At 38.1% G+C, this 21,754-nt stretch overlaps 3 protein-coding genes across 6 annotated transcripts in view; 2 read left to right on the plus strand and 1 right to left on the minus strand.

Annotated features, from left to right (window-relative positions):
- The window catches only part of mcm7 (minichromosome maintenance complex component 7), a 10,405-nt gene extending 4,412 nt beyond the window's left edge, over nt 1–5,993 (plus strand). Inside the window, exons 3-15 of one of the 2 annotated variants that reach the window (XM_032528428.1) lie at nt 1–149; nt 348–472; nt 607–787; nt 879–1,016; nt 1,121–1,270; nt 1,411–1,525; nt 1,649–1,780; nt 2,092–2,175; nt 2,520–2,731; nt 2,823–3,088; nt 3,216–3,384; nt 4,575–4,684; nt 5,375–5,993. The exon at nt 1–149 is cut by the window's left edge and continues 16 nt beyond it. In XM_032528428.1, coding sequence (XP_032384319.1) covers nt 1–149; nt 348–472; nt 607–787; nt 879–1,016; nt 1,121–1,270; nt 1,411–1,525; nt 1,649–1,780; nt 2,092–2,175; nt 2,520–2,731; nt 2,823–3,088; nt 3,216–3,384; nt 4,575–4,684; nt 5,375–5,600 — 2,057 coding nt within the window. In that variant the 3' untranslated portion in view covers nt 5,601–5,993. The remainder of the gene's footprint in view (nt 150–347; nt 473–606; nt 788–878; nt 1,017–1,120; nt 1,271–1,410; nt 1,526–1,648; nt 1,781–2,091; nt 2,176–2,519; nt 2,732–2,822; nt 3,089–3,215; nt 3,385–4,574; nt 4,685–5,374) is intronic. The other variant, XM_032528429.1, reaches the window with a different exon arrangement.
- Nucleotides 5,994–6,898: 905 nt separating this feature from the next.
- Nucleotides 6,899–9,793, plus strand: and4 (actinodin4). 2 transcript variants are annotated; one of them, XM_032528596.1, is made up of 5 exons: nt 6,899–7,022; nt 7,440–7,503; nt 7,598–7,642; nt 7,740–7,900; nt 8,774–9,793. In XM_032528596.1, exons 2-5 carry the CDS (start codon nt 7,449–7,451, stop codon nt 9,566–9,568), a joined length of 1,056 nt encoding a protein of 351 aa, XP_032384487.1. In that variant the 5' UTR covers nt 6,899–7,022; nt 7,440–7,448; the 3' UTR covers nt 9,569–9,793. The 2 variants fall into 2 exon arrangements, with proteins under 2 accessions (XP_032384487.1, XP_032384488.1); XM_032528597.1 differs by having other exon boundaries at nt 6,908–7,022; nt 7,437–7,503.
- A 4,888-nt stretch (nt 9,794–14,681) lies between these two features.
- cops6 (COP9 signalosome subunit 6) lies at nt 14,682–21,730 on the minus strand. 2 transcript variants are annotated; one of them, XM_032527541.1, is made up of 10 exons: nt 21,509–21,730; nt 20,057–20,182; nt 19,783–19,914; nt 19,043–19,131; nt 18,539–18,601; nt 18,394–18,441; nt 18,166–18,280; nt 17,106–17,198; nt 16,750–16,850; nt 14,682–15,126 (listed from the first exon to the last, which is right to left on the minus strand). In XM_032527541.1, the coding sequence occupies exons 1-10, from the start codon at nt 21,549–21,551 to the stop codon at nt 14,986–14,988; spliced, it is 951 nt and encodes a 316-aa protein (XP_032383432.1). In that variant the 5' UTR covers nt 21,552–21,730; the 3' UTR covers nt 14,682–14,985. The 2 variants fall into 2 exon arrangements, with proteins under 2 accessions (XP_032383432.1, XP_032383433.1); XM_032527542.1 differs by lacking the exon at nt 21,509–21,730 and adding an exon at nt 20,278–20,403.
- Between the last annotated feature and the right edge of the window lie 24 nt (nt 21,731–21,754).

Raw genomic sequence — 21,754 nt, forward strand, 5'->3', positions numbered from 1 at the left:
GGGAGCAGGTGTCTTTCTATGTGGACTTGGACGATGTGGCAGAGGAAGACCCCGAGCTGGTTGAGAGCATCTGTGAGAATGCCAAGCGCTACACAGGCCTGCTTGCTGACGCTGTCCACGAGCTGCTGCCAGAGTACAAAGAAAGAGATGTGAGTGTAAATGCACACTTCATCCTGTGCAGTTTTTAAATGTTTAAAGCATTTGGATTGGATCAGTTTGGACAGTACAACAATCAAGTCACAGTATATACTGTGTATTATTTTTTTTAAATGGTTCACAACACCAATGTATCTGTCAAAAAATGGTTTATAAAAATGAAAACGCATAAATGCTTTTGTTTTATCCAGATTGTGGCCAAAGATTCTTTGGACGTATATATTGAGCACAGGCTGATGATGGAACAGAGGGGTCGTGACCCTGCAGACACCCGAGACGCTCGAAACCAATACCCCCCTGAACTCATGAGGAGATTGTAAGTTGTGTCAGATTGTATTTATGTTAAGACATGTTAGTTAGTACTTGACGGAAGTTGTGGTATTTCTATTTTTTCCCAAGTCTTTTTTTTTAAACGGTTATACTCTAGCACCTTTTATCCTCTGTCCGCAGTGAGCTGTACTTTAAGCCTCCCACCACCGCTAAACCCAAAGTGGTGCGTGATGTACGAGCGGACAGCATTGGGAATCTGGTGACGGTTCGGGGCATAGTGACCCGGGCAACTGAGGTCAAACCAATGATGGCTGTCGCTACATACACATGTGACCAGTGTGGTGCTGAGACCTATCAACCAGTAAGACTGGTTTTAGTCCTCTGATCATTTACATCCTGTGACCATGCATACATTTATCAGGTGTCTCTCATAAATTATTTTTGTCCTTCAGATCCAGTCTCCCACCTTCATGCCCCTTGTAATGTGTCCCAGCCAAGAGTGTGTCACCAACAAATCTGGAGGTCGACTCTACTTGCAGACCAGAGGCTCCAAATTTGTCAAATTCCAGGAGCTGCGTATTCAGGAACATGTAAGGAACTACAATGAAATGCTCACTCGCTGTTGCCATGTATTGTATTGTTGTAATTTTAGCAAGTTTCTATTTTCTCATAAGATTCTTCTGTTGTTCCACAGAGTGACCAAGTACCCGTTGGAAATATTCCAAGGAGCATGTCTGTTTATGCCCGCGGAGAAAACACACGTCTTGCCCAGCCAGGAGACCATGTAGCCATCACCGGAGTCTTTCTCCCTCTTCTGCGCACAGGCTTCAAACAGGCTACTCAGGTATGTCGCTCTTTACCTGAATTTGGGATTTGTCTGTTTTAACCCACATACGAATGTGTTTCTGCTGTCCTTTGGCCAACAATGCACCCCATCCTAAATTCTTTTCTTTTTATTTTTCTTCTTTTTTTTTGTCATTTCAGGGTCTTCTGTCAGAAACTTTCCTGGAGGCACATAGCATTACACTCATGAACAAGTCTGAGGATGATGAGCTTGGTGATGAGGATCTGACCGATGAGGAGCTGCGCAGCATTACAGGTTTGTGTGTGATGGCTTGACTTCAATAAAAGTGTGACTGTAGTAACCAGTACTAATGGCAAAACTTTACTGATCATTTTCACACCGTTTTTGCAACTGAAGTGATTGTTTTATCTGTTACAGAGGAAGGATTTTATGAGAAACTAGCGGGCTCAATAGCACCAGAGATCTATGGACATGAAGATGTAAAGAAGGCACTGCTGCTGCTGCTGGTGGGAGGGGTGCAACAAGCACCTAAAGGCATGAAAATTAGAGGTGAGCAACAATAGAAGCCTCTTAGTCTCTTACTAAACCATGGCCAATCAACTGGATTGTGCCTGTTTACCACAGAGGTAAATTCAAGTTGTCCCAGTAACAAATCCTAACGCAACAATACAAAAAGAGAATGCTTTTGATTGCATCCCCTGGGACATACGTTCTCGTTAAGGTTAGGTTGTTCACATTAATTTTGTGCATATCACCGATCAATATGTGTGAAGCATTATTCAAAAACAAAGCGTTTGCCCCTTTTTTTTCTTTTTTTTTTTAATGAAACACTTTTCCTGTTTTGACTCTTTTCCCTTAAGGCAACATAAACATCTGCCTGATGGGAGACCCAGGAGTTGCCAAGTCCCAGCTGCTGTCCTACATTGACCGCCTGGCTCCTAGAAGTGAGTGCAGAACTGTTTTGTTGGAGTAAAATTCCTCTATCTGGTTTAATATTTTATCCTGTAAGCAATTTTCATTACTAATTAGGGTTTACATGGTAAAATATTAACTTTTGATGGGATTGTCTGACTACAGAAGACTAAAGGCTTTTTTTTGTTGTTGTTTTTGGACACTTTAGTTTTGCCTACTTTGTGGCTTTCTGATCATTTTACTCTCTGCTTTAAATGACAAGCTAATACCAGTGTCTGAATGTCTTAGTTTTTAATTTAAATATAAAAAATGCATGCCACTGCCATTTCACCCTGGTTTTTCTCACTTTCTAATGTTCTCTCTCCCTGGTCTTCAGGCCAGTACACAACCGGTCGCGGTTCATCTGGCGTCGGCCTGACTGCAGCGGTGATGCGTGACCCTGTAACTGGAGAAATGACCTTGGAAGGTGGAGCCTTGGTGCTAGCCGACCTGGGCGTCTGCTGCATCGACGAGTTTGACAAGATGGCTGACGCTGACCGCACAGCCATCCACGAGGTGATGGAGCAGCAGACCATCTCAATTGCTAAGGTAAACGGAACAACCCTGGTGATGTAATTAGTTGAACTATTCATATCTAACTTGTTTCACATCTCAACCAATGTTTTTTTTTGCTTTCCAGGCCGGCATTATGACGTCCCTTAATGCTCGTTGCTCTATTCTAGCAGCAGCCAACCCCGCCTATGGCCGTTACAATCCTCGGAAGAGCCTTGAGCAGAACATTCAGCTCCCAGCTGCTCTGCTCTCCCGTTTCGACCTGCTTTGGCTGATCCAGGACAAGCCGGATGCCGACGCTGACCTGCGTCTGGCCCAGCACATCACCTACGTGCACCAGCACTGCCACCAACCGCCCACTCACTTCACCCCCATCGATATGAAGCTGATGAGGTGATGATCTGCATTATATTTCAAAATGTCTTGTTAAACCTTTCCACTCTTTTCTTTTAACAGTACGTTAAACCTACCTAGCAACTAGGCAATATTTAACAGAAATATGAAATGTGAATCCCTTCAGGCGTTACATCGCTGTGTGTAAGAAGCGGCAGCCTGTGGTGCCAGAGTCGCTGGCTGACTACATCACTGCTGCTTATGTAGAGATGAGGAAAGAGGCTAGAGTCAGCAAAGACACCACCTTCACCTCCGCACGTACCCTCCTCTCCATCCTCCGACTGTCCACTGCCCTGGTGAGAACTACATCTCATCTGTAGCGCGCTGTAGGTGGTAGGAAACTTTCTTAGGCCACTTGCAATCATTGAAACAACAGCAGGTGTATAATTTGTCAGACATACAAAAAACTTTGAGTTTTATCTTTATGAACACTGCAGTCCTGACTGGTACAATGTAACATTTAAAACCGTGCTAAAAAAAATTATGGGGCTACTATTTTGTTCAAATTATTGTGGAGTTAATAGATTTACGCAGTGTGATGATCATCCTTGTCTTCATCAATAGTCCAGTGTGCGATAAAGTGCTTACAGTGCAGGTAGTGATGGTAACATGGCCTACCGCAGTGTAAGCACTTCTTTCCTATGCTGGACAGAAAATCTCCAGTCTGCCAAACACCGGGGTTATAGTCATCATGACTCAGCAATAGCAAGTCAGATAAATGCATGTATTTAAAACAATGTATTTGGTTCTTGGCCTCCTGAAAAGGCACCAATAGAAAGTTGTTTCCTGAATTGTCTAGTATCAGCCTCTGGGTGTCAAAAGTGCTGTTTGTGCAGGTAGCAGTCATCCACCTACTGCAAAACCAGCACTTCAGGCACACAAGTTGGTAATGTGCTGCACACAGATGTCCACAAGGGGGCCAACTGCAACCATCCCTGTGTGAAAGAAACCTCTTGACTATAGATCCTCAAGAATGTCTTTTATTTGCTGCACAATGATGGGACTTTGCGTTTGTTCAGGTGTTGCAGATGTTCTATCTGGATAATCCTCATGAGTGAGCTGCAGGAAAAGGTTTGTCTGATCCTGGCCAGCTTTGCAGGGTGGGCAGTCAGCCTGTGTTCGTTAGGAGCAGCTGTGCAAACCCATGCAAAACTGACCATGGCCAGAACCGTCACCAATACATGTTGTACATACAAAATAAATAAACAATTTAATCTTTAAAGCTTTAGCTTTTCTTTTTAGCATTTTTGTTTTGGGTGTTTTTCAACCTGTGAGAGACTAGCTGGTGTTGAGAGGCGGAGACTTGGGCAATTGCCGGCCATCCCAGAGGGCATTGCACTTGTCTCGGTCTGACAGTGCCGGCACAGCGCAGCTTTCGTTATCAAGACAAATCTGCTGTCAAACACAATTTCCGCTATGCTACACATTTACTAGATTTTATTTCTGTCTCAATCCCCACTCATTCCTTTTTGTTGCGTCACTGCAGGCTCGCCTTCGCATGATGGAGACCGTGGAGAAGGAAGACGTCAATGAGGCAATGAGACTGATGGAGATGTCAAAGGATTCATTACAAGCTGACAAGTCCAGCACCACAAAGTTAGTGTTAATGCTTTTTTTAACGCTGGCATCTGTTTAGCTCCAACTCCATGTAACATGAGTGACCGGATGTCGTCCAACCCAGAATCCCCCCTTTTTTTTTTTCTTTTCTTTTTTTTATACAAGGTTTTTTGTAAGCCTCCTATCTTGGAGGAAGCTGTAAAAAGTCTCTGGATTTTTATGGCACTATATGAACATGAAAGCATGTTCACTGACACAGGCGTCAAGAATAGTGATGTTTTCACACGCCTTCTCATAAACTGTTTGTGTATGAGAAGGGGTGGTGTTGTAAAATGTCTCTTGGAAGTTATAATGTACGATGTCAGGTAGTTATACAAATTGTTTATTTGTTTTCTTGCTGAAAGTTAGACAAAATTGATACACATGCATGTCTTCATTTTGAGAATAAAGCTGGAGACAGATGGTTAGCTTAGCATAAAGTAAAAAAAAAAGTGGTCTTATGAGGGTTATGCGCCAGACAGACATGAGAGTATCATATCTTATTTAATTCTCTGCAAGAAACTGAATAATTTTCCAAAGTGACAAACTACTCTTTTAAAATGAAAGTCACACTTTACAGGTTCCATTTTAAACATTTAATTGACCTTCAACTCAACATCAACTCAACAAAAGGCAAATTACGTGAGAAATGTTCTGAGGTCAAATCAACTCTTGATTCTTTCTGCACAGGACACAGCGTCCAGCCGACGTCATCTTCTCTCTGGTGCGAGAGCTCTCCACAGAGGGCGTGTCAGGCCGCGGTGGAGCCGGTGGGGTGGTTCGCATGGCTGAAGCGGAGCAGCGTTGCATCTCTCGTGGCTTCACCCCTGACCAGTTCCAGGAGGCGTTGGAGGAGTACGAGGAGCTGAATGTGTGGCAGGTCAACCAGGCTCGCAGCCGCATCACCTTTGTCTGAAGAAACATGGGACATGTCTTTATCCGCGCTGTGTTTCAGCCACCTGAGGGAAAAACGCATTGTGGGCTTTCTACAGCTTTCTGTTGTGGGTCTGCATTTTTCCTCTTTCACCATTTTGTAACAGAAGTAAAGCCGAACTTTTTTTGAGCGTGACTATTTTTGCAAGAATCCCTGCTGTTGGAAATCCATAGTGTTTTTTTGTTAACATTCCTGTTCACCAGTATATCTCCTGTAAATATGTATGTCAGAAGTTGGGCTCATGTATCTGCAATTTAGAGCTTCAAAACTTGTTTTTGTCACTGAGCATTTCTGTATATTTTACACACTGTCAGGCAACTTAACATTGAGCCTTGTATTGTGACGGATAGTTATAATAAATTGGTGGTTCAATACCAAGATTTTTGTGGTTGATTTGGACTCAAGTGTGCAATGATATGAGATGCAGAAAGTTGGAAGTGGGTCACAGTCGCCTCTGAACACCTGGTTTGTTTCTGGAGCAGCAATCTCAACATAATTGCTGCTTTCAATACCCCCTTAACATGTGTTGCTCATAAAACATGCAAAGATACAGTGCTGAACCCAACCATTATTTTCATTAAGGGTTAGGCTATGAATTTGTGAAATGTCAATTTCCTCAAAGCCCAAGGTTATGTCGTTAAATATTTGTTTGTGGTTTAAGGTTGCAATAATTCTCATTTATTTATTTTAGGATTGTTTACTGATTAATTATTTAGTCTATAAAGGAATGTTGAGCTTGCTTGAACATGCCTGTTTCAAGGTCCTATACAATGTTTTTTGCTTCAAATAGCTAGTTTTGTCTGACAGTCTAAAACCTGAAGATGTTTAGTTTACTGTCTCATAAGACAAGGTGGAAATCTCAACATTTAAGATGCAGTAACTATGTACTGTAAATCAAATAATAGTTGATTAAAAAGATACTGTTGCGAAAAGCAGGTGTCTAAAAAATGACAGCCTTTTGTTACCGACAGTCTATTTAGAAATCTTTAACAGCTCATTTTCTCTCTCTCTATATATATATATACATACATATATACACATATTTAAGAATGTGCGAGTCATCATCCACGATTTTTACCGTGTTTTATTGTGTTTGTAGGCAGCATTTTCCTCCACAGTTGCAATTCTCCCAGCAGGTGATGCTTTCCTTTCAGACTTAATGGGGAGTTTCCATTTGAAGTCTGTTCTCTTTATGGCTTTGCTTCTGAAACAGCAGGAGCTGTTCATTCCTTATTGGCGCCAAAGGCCCCATGTTAAACGGTATTAAAAGAGAGGTGGAGACAAGATTTTTGTGTCAAAGTTGGTGTAGTCCTATTGGACAGGAGATAATGTTTTAGGGGGTCAGACATAGAGATCTGTATTTAACCCACCTGGCCCTGGTAGTGCAGAGAAGACCGCTTCCTGGTGAGTAAAACATGGGACCGTGTTTGTCATTAGGCATTAAAAGTGCTGGTTCTAAACTGCCTTTTAATTTATTTCAATGGTATAAAGTCATCGCCTGTAGCTGCTTTGTGTTATAATTCATAATGATCGGTGTGTATTTAGAACCCAAGTAGGACAAGAGGTTTACCTGAATGTAAAGTTTTTCTTTTGATGTTAAACCGCCTTGAGAAATGTTTTTCTAATCTATTATACATTTCTATTCTGGAGGGGGGAGGCCTCAATTTCAGTAATAAAATCTAATGTGATTTTGTTTTTTTAATTTTGGTTTTAATGTTTGTTTTGTAACGATTACAAATTATATTTTAAAATAGTCAAATAATCATTTGGTGAGAACTGTCCTTTTTTCCCTAAATGATCCTAATCTATGCCATGAAGCAGGGGTTCGAGATGATTTCTTCACTGTGGTCGTTGGGGGCACTCTGCCTTCTGATGTTGCTACCAGGTCAGTTCGGATTCTTTTGTACAACTGCTTCAACAAAAAATGTGTCAAAAAGATACTAATCAACATCCATCAAATGATGTGTCTCCTCTTTCAGGCTTGTTGGAGGCAAAATCTTTGTTAAACTCCATCAAGCAGGAAGGTAAGTGCAGATCTTAAATAACTTCAGAATAAAGTGAAATAACTGTTAAGCAGTTTTTCATCTTTAAGGGACTGAGTTTTATCTTCTCTGTTAACAGAGCTGGTACCCGTCAGTGATGTTGGTATTGACTCCGAGAAAGCGAATGGCTTTCTGAGTCACTCCAGACCGAAGCGTAACGTGGACCCCAGGTGGTACAGAGGAAACCCAGACTTCCAGGCTTACTACCGCTACTATAGTAGCATCGGACACACTGAGGGGGTAAATATACATTGCCTGTAAAGATATGATACTGTGGGAAAGGATAAGTTTGCAGATTCTTATTTTGGGGGACTCCAGTAAGAATCAAATGCCTTACTCTGGTAGTATGACTTGCAGAACAATCATAAAAGCAGAAATTAACTAAAAAAAAGAATCCACACTGCGTTAGTCCAGTGATTCTTTTAAGTCACTATCTACAAAAAGACGATTTGGTCCCAACATTTTTAAATGCCTCGGAAAGTTCTTGAAATATTATTTGAAACTTATTTGACTTTTGGGTTTTTGCTATGAAGCAAAACATTTCCATATCCCAGTAATTTGTTCTTGTGTATGTGTTAGTCACTGTCTGCGGTGCCCCACCAGAATCTTTTTGTCTTAAGGACACTATCACTGCACTTTTGGCCACTTCTTTAGTGCTTTTTTGGGTATGGAAAGTGTGTGTCTGTCTGTCTGTCTGTCTGTATGTGTGTGTGTGTTTGTCTGTGTAGGAGAAAACAGTAGAGACTTTACAGGAAATGAGGGAAGAGAGTTGGGGGATGAAATGTTACTGGACTCAAACCGGGAATATTATTGATTACATGGTCAGCATCATGTAGATATTTTAATCCCCGCACTACCTCGGTGTTAATCTACATTTTGCTGTATAGAGTCTGCAGACCCACCTTTCTTGAATATAAGTCATAAGATCGCGGTTCATATAATATTCCGGGTTGATGGCTTTCAGTACTGACTTATCCAAATTCATATAGAAATAAAACGTATGCTCTCCTTTGATTTATCCTTATTATTAAAAGTCAACAATTAATTCCTTAATTATCATTTAAGCATTTCAAGTCCTTAATCTTTTCCATGTTTTCCCCTCCCACCACTCAGCTCTATGAGATTGATAAGCTGCGGATGCTCTACCAGCAGATGAGGTACCTGGAGCACACCTATGGCCCCGATGCTTCCTATTTCCAGAGCAAATTGGGAGTGCCGATGATCATGTGTGACCCAGCTACAGACAAGAATTGCAAAGTTGCTCCTCCTCCCCCAATGAAAGGGGGCCAAAAGCCCACAGAGCCCCAAGCAACCCCTCCTCCTCTGCCTCCTGCTCCCGCCATTTCCCAGGCTGACGTACTCTACCTCTGCAACAAGAAAGACCCCCTCTGTAAGCCCCACATCGTCTACCTGCCTACCGGCTCTGTGCCTGTGCTCTGCGACCCCCGCTACCACCCCCACTGCACTCCCCAGAAAGTTCCAGCTCCAGTCGCAGTGCCCCAACCTCCTCCCCCTCCACCAAAGAAGTCCGCCCCACCTCCACCTGTCCTCGTCAAGAAGTCTCTCCCAGCCCCCATCCGCACCTTCAAGAGTATGGAGTATGACTGTGACCCCTACTGGGACCCCGACTGCCTGATTGACCACCCACCCAGGCCCGTTAAGGGGAAGATCGTGGTCCCCCCACCACCACCGCCGCCCCCTCCTGTGGAAGAGGAAAAGAAAGCCGAACCAATGGAGCAGCCAGCTCCCCCTGCTCCCATTGAGAAGAAAGTAGGCCTCTACCCTTACCCTTACTACTACCCCATGCCCTACAACCCCAGGGATGATCTGTATGACCCAGCCCGCTTCCAGTACCCACAGCCGGCTGCTGCTGCCGATGAGCCTGCGGAGTCAGGCCACAGTCAGTAAAAACATCCAGGATGTGTTGGAAGAAAGGTGTTTTTACTTAAAATAAAACAGACTGATTGAAAACGTCTAAGTTGAACATTTTCATATTTTGAGAGATTTGAACATCTTGGAAATGCAAATACATGGAATACAACCTGTACTAAAGCAATGAAAAGTTGCAGTATTTGTTTAAACCTCATTACATTGATGACTGTTAATGTATTTACCATCACTGTTTATAAGTAACAAATCTATTTTCAATCCACACAAGCATGTAATGCAAATGATTTTTGATGTAATGAGATAATAAAGTGTCAGAAAACTTTTTCTCATCAGTGAATCAATAGTTTTTGGCTTTGAATATACTTTTTAGAAAAAGTGCAAGAAACTGAAAGGAAAGAATGTGTTTGCTCCTCCTAGTGCCACATGGCAGGTAAAAGTAGACGAGCAGTGCCAACAAGGCTGGGGGGCAGGGTCATTAGGTCTGGTTCTGCTGTACATTTAATAGCCATAAAAATGCAGACTCCTTTAAGACCCATGACTCTGGAGCTATAATTTCCTCTACCCCTCTTTTCCTGACACGTCTGTTCAAGCCTCCATAGGCAATTGAACAGCAGGAACACAACTTCAAAAGACGAGCTAACTGCAAACACTCCTGACAATAAACCTGCAGCCACACATAGCTGACTTTCATAGGTTCATTACAAAGTCTGACATTTTTATAAGCTGTGTGTTGTGTAGTTACCGTAAAATCTACTCTTTTACAGCTTAGAAAGGAGACGAGTCAAAGTCACATGAAAAACATGAGCTGATAATTTATAACATACAGAAACATGAAACAAACTAAATTGAATTAATGTAACGCTCATGTGTGGATTCATTTCACCTCTGTCCATTCCCAAGACAGAGTTGAGGGATTCAGTACATATCTCATACTGACTGGTGTTAAGTGCTTTTAGACACCCTTTTAAAAATGGTAAACTGCTTTGAAAAGCTGCTGTAAAACTGTGTTTTAGCTAACCAGTAATGCATACAAAGTAACAAAAAACAGAAAATGAAACGGCGGTGCTTGTTTGTGTATCTACTTCAGCCAGCTTATAAGAAGAGTCCTCTCGTCCTCCGGCCGATCCCCTGTCTGTCGTACAGGACGTGGAACTTGTTGATGAACTGGTTCATACTGTTGCAGGTCTTGGTGATGGTGCCTAAGTAGGCCATGAGGCCCACGTCATTACATTGCTACAGGGAAAATAAAATGTAGTTACAGGAAGTACTTGTTTGGCAGTACAACAAAGAGCGAGACTGTCTCTTATATCTCTATTATGACAAGTCCAAATTTTCACATTTTATAAGTTTCTGTCTGATGTGCAGATTCAAATCTTTCAATGTATACAAGTAAGGAATTTGCACCACACTAAAATCAAATGTTACCTGTGGGATTACAGTGAAAAAGAAATGTGCATTCCAGGGGAATGTACAGACATTTGATTCACCAGAGGCTGAGCCCAAAACTGAGGAAGTGATGTGCACGCATTTTTTGAATTTTAAGAAGGAATGGTGCTTTACATATATTGCACAGCTATACTGTTAATCAAAACAAGTTTTCTTGTTGTATTCTAATCTCCATAAGATCCAAAAAGCTTAATTTGTGTATAAAACTCTCTCATTCTGAAAAGAAAATAATGGGAAGACATTGTAACTTACAGTAGGGGAAGAAGTATTCAGATATTTTAGTTAAGTAAAACGAAGTAGTACAGTGTTGAAATCCTCTGTTACAAGTAGAAGTTCTGCATTGACAATATTACTTAGATAAATGTAAAAACGTAGTAAAAGTACTCATTACGCATGATGGCCCATTTCCGAATGACATACTATATTATATTATTAGATTAATAATTGGCTGGCAACAAAGGTTACCAGAGGACCTCAATAATCTTTATTGAATGTATTGTGTAATGATCTGAATAATCTGTAAAGTAACTAAAGCTGTCAGATTAATGTAGTGCAGAAGAAAGTACAATAATTCCCTAGCAGAGTAGAAGTATAAAGCAGCAGAAAATGTAAATATTCAAGTAAAGTAGTACCTCATAATATGTACAGAGTGCTACTTGAGTAAACTGCAAATGAAAATATATGAATTTATATGTGGTTAGTTACATTCCACTACTGGTAACTGAAATTAAGTGGAAAAATGCTATAAAGTTGGCTAATGCTAGCTTGTTTAGCTGACATTACATTTCAGGGAGGTTGCTTTAACACAAATTAGTCACTGTCTAACAAAGTAAAGTATAGTTATGAAATATACTTTATGACGTACTATATTATGACCTTTTTCAGGATATTTTTAGGACATTCTATACTATATATTTCTTTATCACTATACCATGACTTTTTTTAGACATACTCTACTGTGACTTTTTTATGACAATCTATACTACAACCTTTTAATGACATTCTATACTATTACTTTTTTATGACGTACTATACTATGAATTTTTATGACATAATGTACTATGCCTTATTTCTTCATGTTATACTGTGACTTTTTATGACAATCTATACTATGACCTTTTATGACATATAATACTATGACCTTTTTTTGGCATACTATACTATGACTTTTTATGACATACTATACTACAACTTTTTATGACATACTACAGCCTTTTTTTACTTTTTTTACAACAATTTATACTATGACCTTTTAATGTCATTCTATACTATTACCTTTTTATGACAACATATACTATGTTTTTTTCTACATACTATACTATGACTTTTTATAGCTTTTTTCGACATATTATACTATGACCTTTTATGATTTATTATACTAAAACTTTTTTTAAACAATTTTTAGGACATACACGTAGGACTTTGTTTATAACATACTGTTGTCTACTTTGACTTTTTATTACATACTATGACGTTTTTATGGCATTCTATACTATGACTTCTTTATGACTTACTATACTATGACTTTTTATTACATACTATACTATTACTTCTATATGACTTACTATACTCTGACATTTTTATGACTTTTTTATGAAATACTATACCAAGAGTTTATTATTTTTAGGACATACTATACTATGACTTTTGTATCACTTTTTTGACATACTACACTATGACCTTTTTCAAACTACTGTAATATGACTTTTTTTTTCAACATACTATACTATGCTTTTTTCGACATACTACAGACTTTTCATCACTTTTTATGACATTCTATACTACGACCTTTTTATGACATTCTATACTATGACCTTTTTATTACTTAATACTATATTATGGTTTAATAACACACTTTATTATGACTTTCTATGACGTACTTTACTATGACTTTTTATGACTTTTCATGACTTCATATGACTTTTTAAGGACACACTATACTATGACTTTTTTTGACATACTATACATTGACTGTACTATGAGTTTTAAAGCTACTAATACTAGGACGTTTTTCAACAAGCTATGCTATGACTTTTTTTGACATAATATACTATGACCTTTTATAACTTATTATACAATGACTTTTAATAATTATTTTTAGGACATGCTGTACACTCAGGCCTTTTTTTATAACATAGTATACATTGACTTTTTATTACATACCATACTATGACTTTTTCATGGCATACTGTACTATGACATTTTTATGACACTATACTATGACTTTTTACGACATGCTATGCTATGACTTTTCCATGAATTTTTTATGGCAAACTGTACTATGACTTTTTTATGACACTATACTATGACTTTCTATGACATACTATACCATGACTTTTCCATGATTTTTTTACGACATACAATACTGTGACGTTTATGACTTTTTAAAGACATACTATACTAGGACTTTTTAATAATTATTTTTGGGACATACTGTACACTGAGGCCTTTTTTTATAACATAGTATACATTGACTTTTTATTACATACTATACTATGACTTTTTATGGCATACTATACCATGAGTTCTTTATGACTTACTATACTATGACTTTTTTATGGAACTATACTTTGACTTTTTATGACATACTATACTATGATGTTCATGACTTTTTAAAGACATACTATACTATGACTTTTTATGATTAGTTTTATGACTCACTATGATGACTTTATTACCTTTATGACTGTTTATCATTTTTTTTCAACATACTATACTATGCTTTTTTATGACTTACTATACTATGACTTTTCAATGACTTTTATAACACACTATATTGTGACTTTGTGTTACTTACTATACTACTACTTTTAATGACACACTATATTATGACTTTTTTATGATATACTATGATTTTTAGTTTTTTACTTTTTAAGGACATAGTATACTATGACTTTCTATGACTTCATGCTACGCTGCTTTACTTCACTTACAAAGTTGACATATTCCAGTCTGTAATTATCCATCAACATACTTTCCTTAAAAATTTCCTAATTTCATTTTTTCTAACTCAAACATTAGGCATAGATTCCTATTAATGAGGTTTATTGACCATAAATTCAAAAAATAACTAATATTAATTAAAAAATTAAAAATAAACCAAAATTAATAGGTTGTCACGTAGTGCTGAAAACGTCAAAAAAAGTGACAAACATTGAAAAAAAGGCTTAGAAAAAGTTAAAACATTGATAAAGAGCATCAACTAAAGTGTTGATTTTCCATTTTGACGAAAAGATAACACAGAAGGCCCAGCATATGTTTAGTAATGTATTGTCTTTGAGTATTGTGTTTTGTGAGTTTCAAGCAACACAATGTAGACTATGATTTTTTTAGGACATACTATACTATGACTTTTTATGATTATTTTTAGTACATACTTTACGGTGACTTTTGTATGACATACTATACTATGTTTTATGGCATACTATACTATTCCTTCTTATGACTATGATAAAGAATAAAATTACTTTTTATGACATACTATGACTTTCTATAACATAACATACAATGATTTTTTTGGGACATACTATAACTTTTTGAGTATTTTTAGGACATACTTTACAATGACCTTTGTATGACATACTATGACTTTTTTTTCCCAATATAGTGTATTATGATTAAGCCCCAGGTTACTATAATGTAGACCCTATTACAATCAGCTAAACATAGAAAGAAGGAGTCAAAGTCCCATGAAAAAAATCAGCAGATCATTTATTACATACAGAAACATGAAACAATAAAACAAATGGGGTAAAATAATATAACGTTCATGTGCAGTGGATTTATTTCTGTGCATAACCAAGAAAGAGTTGAGTGATTTGTACACATCTCTTACCGATTGGTGTAATTAAGTGCTTTTTGATACACTTGTGGTTACAAATGGTAAGCTGGTTTGAAAACTACTGTAGAATTTGTTTTAGCTAACAAAAAAATACAAACAATCAAAAACAGAAAAAGAAACTGCAGTGCTTGTTTGTCTTTCTGCCAGCTCAAAAGAAGAGTCCTCTCATCCTCCGGCCGATCCCCTGTCTGTCGTACAGGACGTTGAACTTGTTGATGAACTGGTTCATACTGTTGCAGGTCTTGGTGATGGTGCCTAAGTAGGCCATGAGGCCCACGTCATTACATTGCTACAGGGTCAAAAAAGCAGAGTTATAGAAAGCACTGGCTAGGAAATACAACACAGAGTGACACAAGAAAATAAAAACTGATTAAAACAAGTCCAAACTTCAACTCGTTTGAGTTTCTGTCTGGTGTGCAGATTCAAATACTATTGAGATGTAAAGTGTGATGGAAAAAAAGCTGCATCAGTAAAGCAGTGGCTTGTATAGAATGGCATACATGTGTCATAAATAATGTCACTGTATTGTTTGCAGGGTTCAAAATTAACTTTTTGGTCCTACAGTCAAATGGATAGCGAATGTTCAAATTTTACCAGCAGCTCAATAAACTGGCATTGGTTTTTTGGCTGGCGAGTAAAGCAAATCTACCAGCCAATTGCATCTTTTTTGGCTGGTGGGTTGTATGCCATTAAAATATCATAAAGAGACTTAGTATAGTATGTCCTAAAAATGTCATAAGTCCTAATACAGTGTGTCCTAAAAAAGGCATAGTATGTCCTAAAAATATCATTAAAAAAGTCATGGTATAGCATGTCATAAAAAGTAATTACGGAAAACAGAGCAAGCTAACTTTCCTGCTTTGATGCTCACTTCAGTGAGCTGCGGCATTTATTCATGGGCTTGGAAATCCAACCTGTACATTAACTAACCTGTGACACCTTTTCTGCTAATTTCTCATCAGCTGTCTCACTCAAACACCACTTGTTACACCCATATTACGCTGTTTTTTTAAACATATGCGTCAAACTGTGTCCACCCTACAAAGACAGGATTGAAACGCGTTTGACAACACACTTACAGAAAATTATAAATGCATACAGAAATGTAAATTCTTTTATGAAACACGCATGAATAGAAGAAGTGGATGAGATGATTGATCGCAGTGGCAACACTATTGCATCTCTCTATTTTGAAAGAGCGACAGCCAATGGGGACTCTCCAACTCGACCGACCACAGGTGTAACATTCACTCACTCAGTGACCCAGTGACAGACGTATGCGTTTAAAGGGCTGGCCACTGCTGCGGTCCAGACAAACATACGTATGTAGAATATCACTTATGGGCTTATATTCATATAACACTAGGCTCTGAACTCTGTTCACTCAAATAGACATGGAGCCTCATTATCATTAACTGTAAACTCATTACTGTACTTCATCCCTGTTATATCATCCGGTCCATGCATTGTCTTGGTTTACGATAATCAAAGTCTTAAGAGAAAAAAAACGATTTCTAAAAGTATTTGAAAAAGAAAAGAAAAAAAAGAATGAATGGGCTTTTGGCATTTGGTAAGTTTTGCAACTGTATATACATCTGCATGTGTGTAATCAAAATTGTAATTAGAATTAGATTTGTGAATGTGTACAGGAACCCGTTCAAATTTCAATACATTTGCAAATCAGAAGACAGATTTGTTTAAACATTTACAAATCTGATCATTCACATACAGATTCTGAATAAACATTTGCAGATTTATGTACACATTCACAAACGCGCACATGGTTTGAGATATAGTTGTAGCCTTTTCACAGGATTTTGCTAATAAAAAACAGACTAATCTAGCCTTTTGTTATTTTTGATGAAAACATCACCAAGCATTTTGTACATAAAGGTACACAAAGCTTGCTTACATCATAGAAGTCCGTTTTGAATTTTATGGTGCTGAGGACTGGCAATCTGTGGCACAGGGCATTCGCTTCTCGAAGGATCTCGTGGTTAAATGGCACCTCTCCTGCAGCACAGACAGAGACAGGATGTATAAAAAATACTAGTTAAAGCATCGTGTAGCAAAACAGTGCGATAAGACTATGTGTCAAGACAGTATCAAACAAGGGCTTGTAATTATGGAGGTGTGTGAGGGGCCTCCCTGAATGGTGTTAAAGTGAGGAAAAGGAAAGATCTAACCTAAGAACAGCTGTTTTCCAGATTTATTTCCACATTCTTTGTTCTTATGGCTTCATAGTAAAAGGACCTATCATCCTCTCACCTGATTCCACGGCTTTGACATACTCTAGAATGATCTTCACCCGGCTGTGGAGCATCTTTATCGCACTGTGCTGGACTATAAGGTGTTCAGCAACTAACAGAAAAGAGAGAATATTAGAGTTAAAAACTATTTAGACAAAATTCATTTTTAATGACTGGGTCCGGTCACAAGACAGCCATTTTAAATGTTGCATTATGACCATCTTCTCTAAAGAATACATTTGATTTGATTGTTTTTGCATTGTTTTCTGTGTGTATGCTTGCATGTTTGCGTGTGTGTGTGTGTGTGTGAGTGTATTTTTTCTACGGTGTTATTGAAGTGCTTTTTTATGAGACATCTCTACAAATCTTGAATTTAATGTGTGGTAGCGTCTTTAATTCCAATGACTAATTTGCAAATGATAAGAGAGTCTGTGATCTGCTTCAGAATTATGAAACTTAAAAAAAAGGCTTCCCTTCACACATTAACTATAATTAATAATAACAATAATAATAATGATAATAATTATTATAATTAATGATTTTACAAGATATTTTCAATCTTAGAAATATACATTCTACGTTTTGTAGTTACAATAATATCTATATAGCATAAATAACTGGTACCAGTACATGGCAGAAAAGGGAGCATGCAATGCATTGCATAATACTTGCCAAAATTAGTCTTGTGTACATGAGATTATGTCAGTAAATATATGTTAAAAACAAGACAGTCCATTACAGACTAGAGCTAAAACTAATCTGCAGCTGCTCTGCCAAGTCGGTCTTTTTAATCTTTAATTTTTAAATGCAGTCTCTCCATATTCTACTCACAAATACTCAATACAAAGAAGTTACAACGTTGCTACTGAAATTGAACTGTAAGAAACTTTCTTTGCTAATACTAACTACAATGGCCACTTCAGAGAAGATAAGAGCCGAGATAACAACTTTTATGAGTTACCGTTATATAAACAAGTTTATAAAAGCAACCTTCAAAACAATAAATGAGTACAAATGCTTTACAGCTAACGCAACATTGGAGTGCACGTAAACTCACTCGCTTTAACCTTAAATCTTACCTGTTGAGTTTTCTCCTGTGCCTGTGGCTGTCATTCGAGCTACATGGTCAACACCGATTCTCTCGGCCTCCTCTGTTGCCAGAGTGTACGTCAACTCAGCAAACAACATGGTAGCCTAGATTAAAAACACACACACAAAAAAAATCTAATAAAACTTCAAATCTCTATGGGAAACTGGTTCACTCCTGCAGGAAATTACATGTAGATTATATGAAATATAAAAATTACCTCGCCATTGATGATGTCAATCACAGATTCATAAACACTAACAGGAAGCTGAAGGAGTAAAGTACACATTGTTTAAAGCAGCTGTATCTAAATATGCAACCAGGGTGTTTTCTCATCCGTGATGTGAAAATGCAGAGGAACTTACATCGGTGTGTTTTGTCATTGGGTTAAGCTTGAGGAAGAGAGGGCTCTCAATAATCTCACACACCTGGCAGAGAAGAGGGGAATAACCGTAAGAAAATGTACTGCACAGATCTAAAATAACTATCAGACTTTCAGAGGATTTTACTTTTGTTATCAACAAAATAAAAGTTAAAAATGACCTGTTGTAATGTAATGAAAGTTGATGTTGTATTGGAAATCATAAACACAATTTATGTATTGGTTGAATGTGAATCATTAACAAAACATGTCAGAATCTCTGCAACATTTATGCTACTGCTCTGTTACTTGCTTTCAAAGTAAAAGTTGTAGCTCAGGTAACTGATTGATCTTGGTCAATGCAGGACAGCCTTGCTTTGAGTTTTAAACTAGCTGTGTGCAGTTTCCACCTGTTGCTTACTCAGTTAGTGAGGATCTGAGAGAAGTTAAGGATCTTCATCTTCTGTTTCATTCTGCTTTACATATTGCCCCTTTAACTTTTGCCTACCTGCTTGTGAATGTGAATGTCAGATGCGTCGGGGGGGCCACCTGTGGTGTACCAGCCCAAGAACTCCATCTCTTTAAAGACCTGTTTGACTGAGAGACAAAAGGAAATATTAAAAATTAATACTACAAGTACAACTACAACAAGCACATGATTTTGTGTATTAACCCCCATTGACTGGGGCTGGGCAATTTATTAATATTATACATCGACATTTAAAAGCCAGATATTGACTTACATTTTGGATATCGTGATATGACACGACAAGTGTTGTCTTATCCTGGTTTAAAAGGCTGCGTTACAGTACAGTAATGTCATTTTCTGAACTCACAAGACTGTTCAATTATTTGCCTTTACCCACTTAGTAATGATATCCACATTACTGATGATTTATCAAAACTCTCATTGTGTAAATGTTTTGTGAAAGCACCAATAGTGAACCCTACAATATTGCCGTTATATCTATATTGTGATATTTGATTTTCTCCATATCGCCCAGCTCTACCTTTGACTACTAATGAATAATCATTTATCAATAGCTAAATCTAATATTGCTATCCCTTGGTGAAGCAATCAGACACTAATATTTCCTAATAAGGATTTGGAGGGTTACAAGCAGGATGAAGAAGGCGTGTAACTTTTCTTCAGTATTCTTATACCTGGCTACAATATTCGGGGTGTACTGCATTCTATAAAATGGGAAACTGCTGTATTCTTGCCCTTCACACAAACAAACCACTTACACTGTTCCTCCTTGGTGTAGTAGTACTCCTTGTCAATATGCACCCGATCATCTATGGTGTGAGACAGCAACTCAAAGGAGTTCATTACCTCGATGTTTCTCCCCTCCTGCTTTCCAATCAGGGCGCCAATCACTACGTAGGAGGAAAAAAATGTATAGATAATAACCTGTTTTATTACACTCAGTTAAAGAATAACGCTGCTGAACATGAGACAAACTATACATTATGTTACTGCTTGTGTGCCGTCTTTCTTGCATAGCGTTGTCATACATACCCTGCATTGGTCGTCCCTCTTGTGAGCGGATGCGTATCCAGTGGTCGGATATGTTGAGGATAACCAGAGGGTGTAAGGCCACAGAAACGCTTCCGGTGACCCCTGCGGCCATAACACTGGGGCTGGCTAAAGTCACACAGAGACACAAACCAGAGGGCCTTTAACACTAAAGCAACTATTGGGTTATTGGCCAAACAAAACAAGCAATTTGAGGATGTCACCTTGGGCTCTTGGATGTTGTAAAGCACATTTTTCACAATTTTCTTTTTCTGATAGTTTGTAGAGATTGAGCTGTTAATCTGGAAACATAATCCCATTTTTCAACAATATACACAACTGAAATAAATGAAGTTGTTAAAAACTACAAAGACAAACATTTGCCAAAATGACAAGTCCTACTTGTGTTTGAAGCCAATACAATACAACAATAAAGCCAGACCAATAAACTGGCAGGCTGATATTAGCTGATTACAGTTATGTCTTCATCGCCATTATAAAATATATTGTTTGTTATGAAACTATGGTGAAAAAAAAACAAATATTGACCAATATAGTCTTGTCAGAAGTTTTTAGCCCTCAAGTATCAACAGTGGCCTCACAAATCCAATATCAATTGGCTCAACTTACAACTACAAATATTTGATAATATAAGGCTGTCAGTGGTGTGTTTAAAGCTAATATCTTTAACATATTATTACTTGTACTACTATTATACAACTTAATAAAACACGATGCCCTTAATTTGTGTTTGGTTGCTATATTTGATAGTTGTTCAAAGACAAAATGCTGGAAATATTTTTTGTTAAATTTTAAAATTAAATTCAGATAGTCAAGCCACCTTCATATTCTCTTTGTTAAACCCCACTCAATTTTCTGTGAAGTATTTAGGACCCATACTTCATTAAAACTTGGGTAGACCCTTGATAAGCCTTTCAGGCTTTGGGCCTCCCTTGTAGATTATGTTATTATCTATATGGCTCTGTTGATGTTATTTTTATGTTCTGTTATAATAAATGAAATGAAATATTTGAATATTAACTATTGAACGATAGAGATAGACCGCTACATTGGTTCATCACATGGACAGCGGATGTCCAGGCAAACCCTAATTTGAGATTGGGTTGTTGTCATAGGTAGTCAGTATGTCAAAGCTGCCTCATCTGGCAGAATAAGGTTTACATCCCTAATGCAAACTCCAATAAGAGATCAGTCAAATATAATAATAATAATACTTAGCAAACCTCCAAAGTGATGCATTTGACAGCTTTATAACAGAACCGTGTGGCTACGTTAACCCGCTTGTGTCAGCAAGCTCGCTACTTACCACCTTTAAAACCAATAATTCACCAATTACGCCCACACGTAACACAAATGTTCGACAGGTAAGACAATCTGCATACAAATACATGTAAATATAAGGCAGAAAGTATGAGATAAGTGAGAAATACTCGCCTGCCCCATCCACTTCCATTCCTCCACCATTGCTGGTCGCCATCTTGTCCGGTAAGCCGCGCAGGCGCACTGGACTGTTCACCTAAAGGGAGTTTCACAACACCGCGCGGTAAATCGCCGCCGCTAGTCATCTCAATTTAGTGGAAGCGGCAGAGGGGAAGCGGGTTTGATCACAAGCGGTTGCCGCTCACGTAAAAAAAGAGTTCACCGTGCTGAAATTCTTTCGGTAACCGCAGGGCGGCAGGA

Source organism: Etheostoma spectabile, chromosome 10 (genome assembly GCF_008692095.1).
Source record: "Etheostoma spectabile isolate EspeVRDwgs_2016 chromosome 10, UIUC_Espe_1.0, whole genome shotgun sequence".
NCBI classification, from domain to species: Eukaryota; Metazoa; Chordata; class Actinopteri; order Perciformes; family Percidae; genus Etheostoma; species Etheostoma spectabile.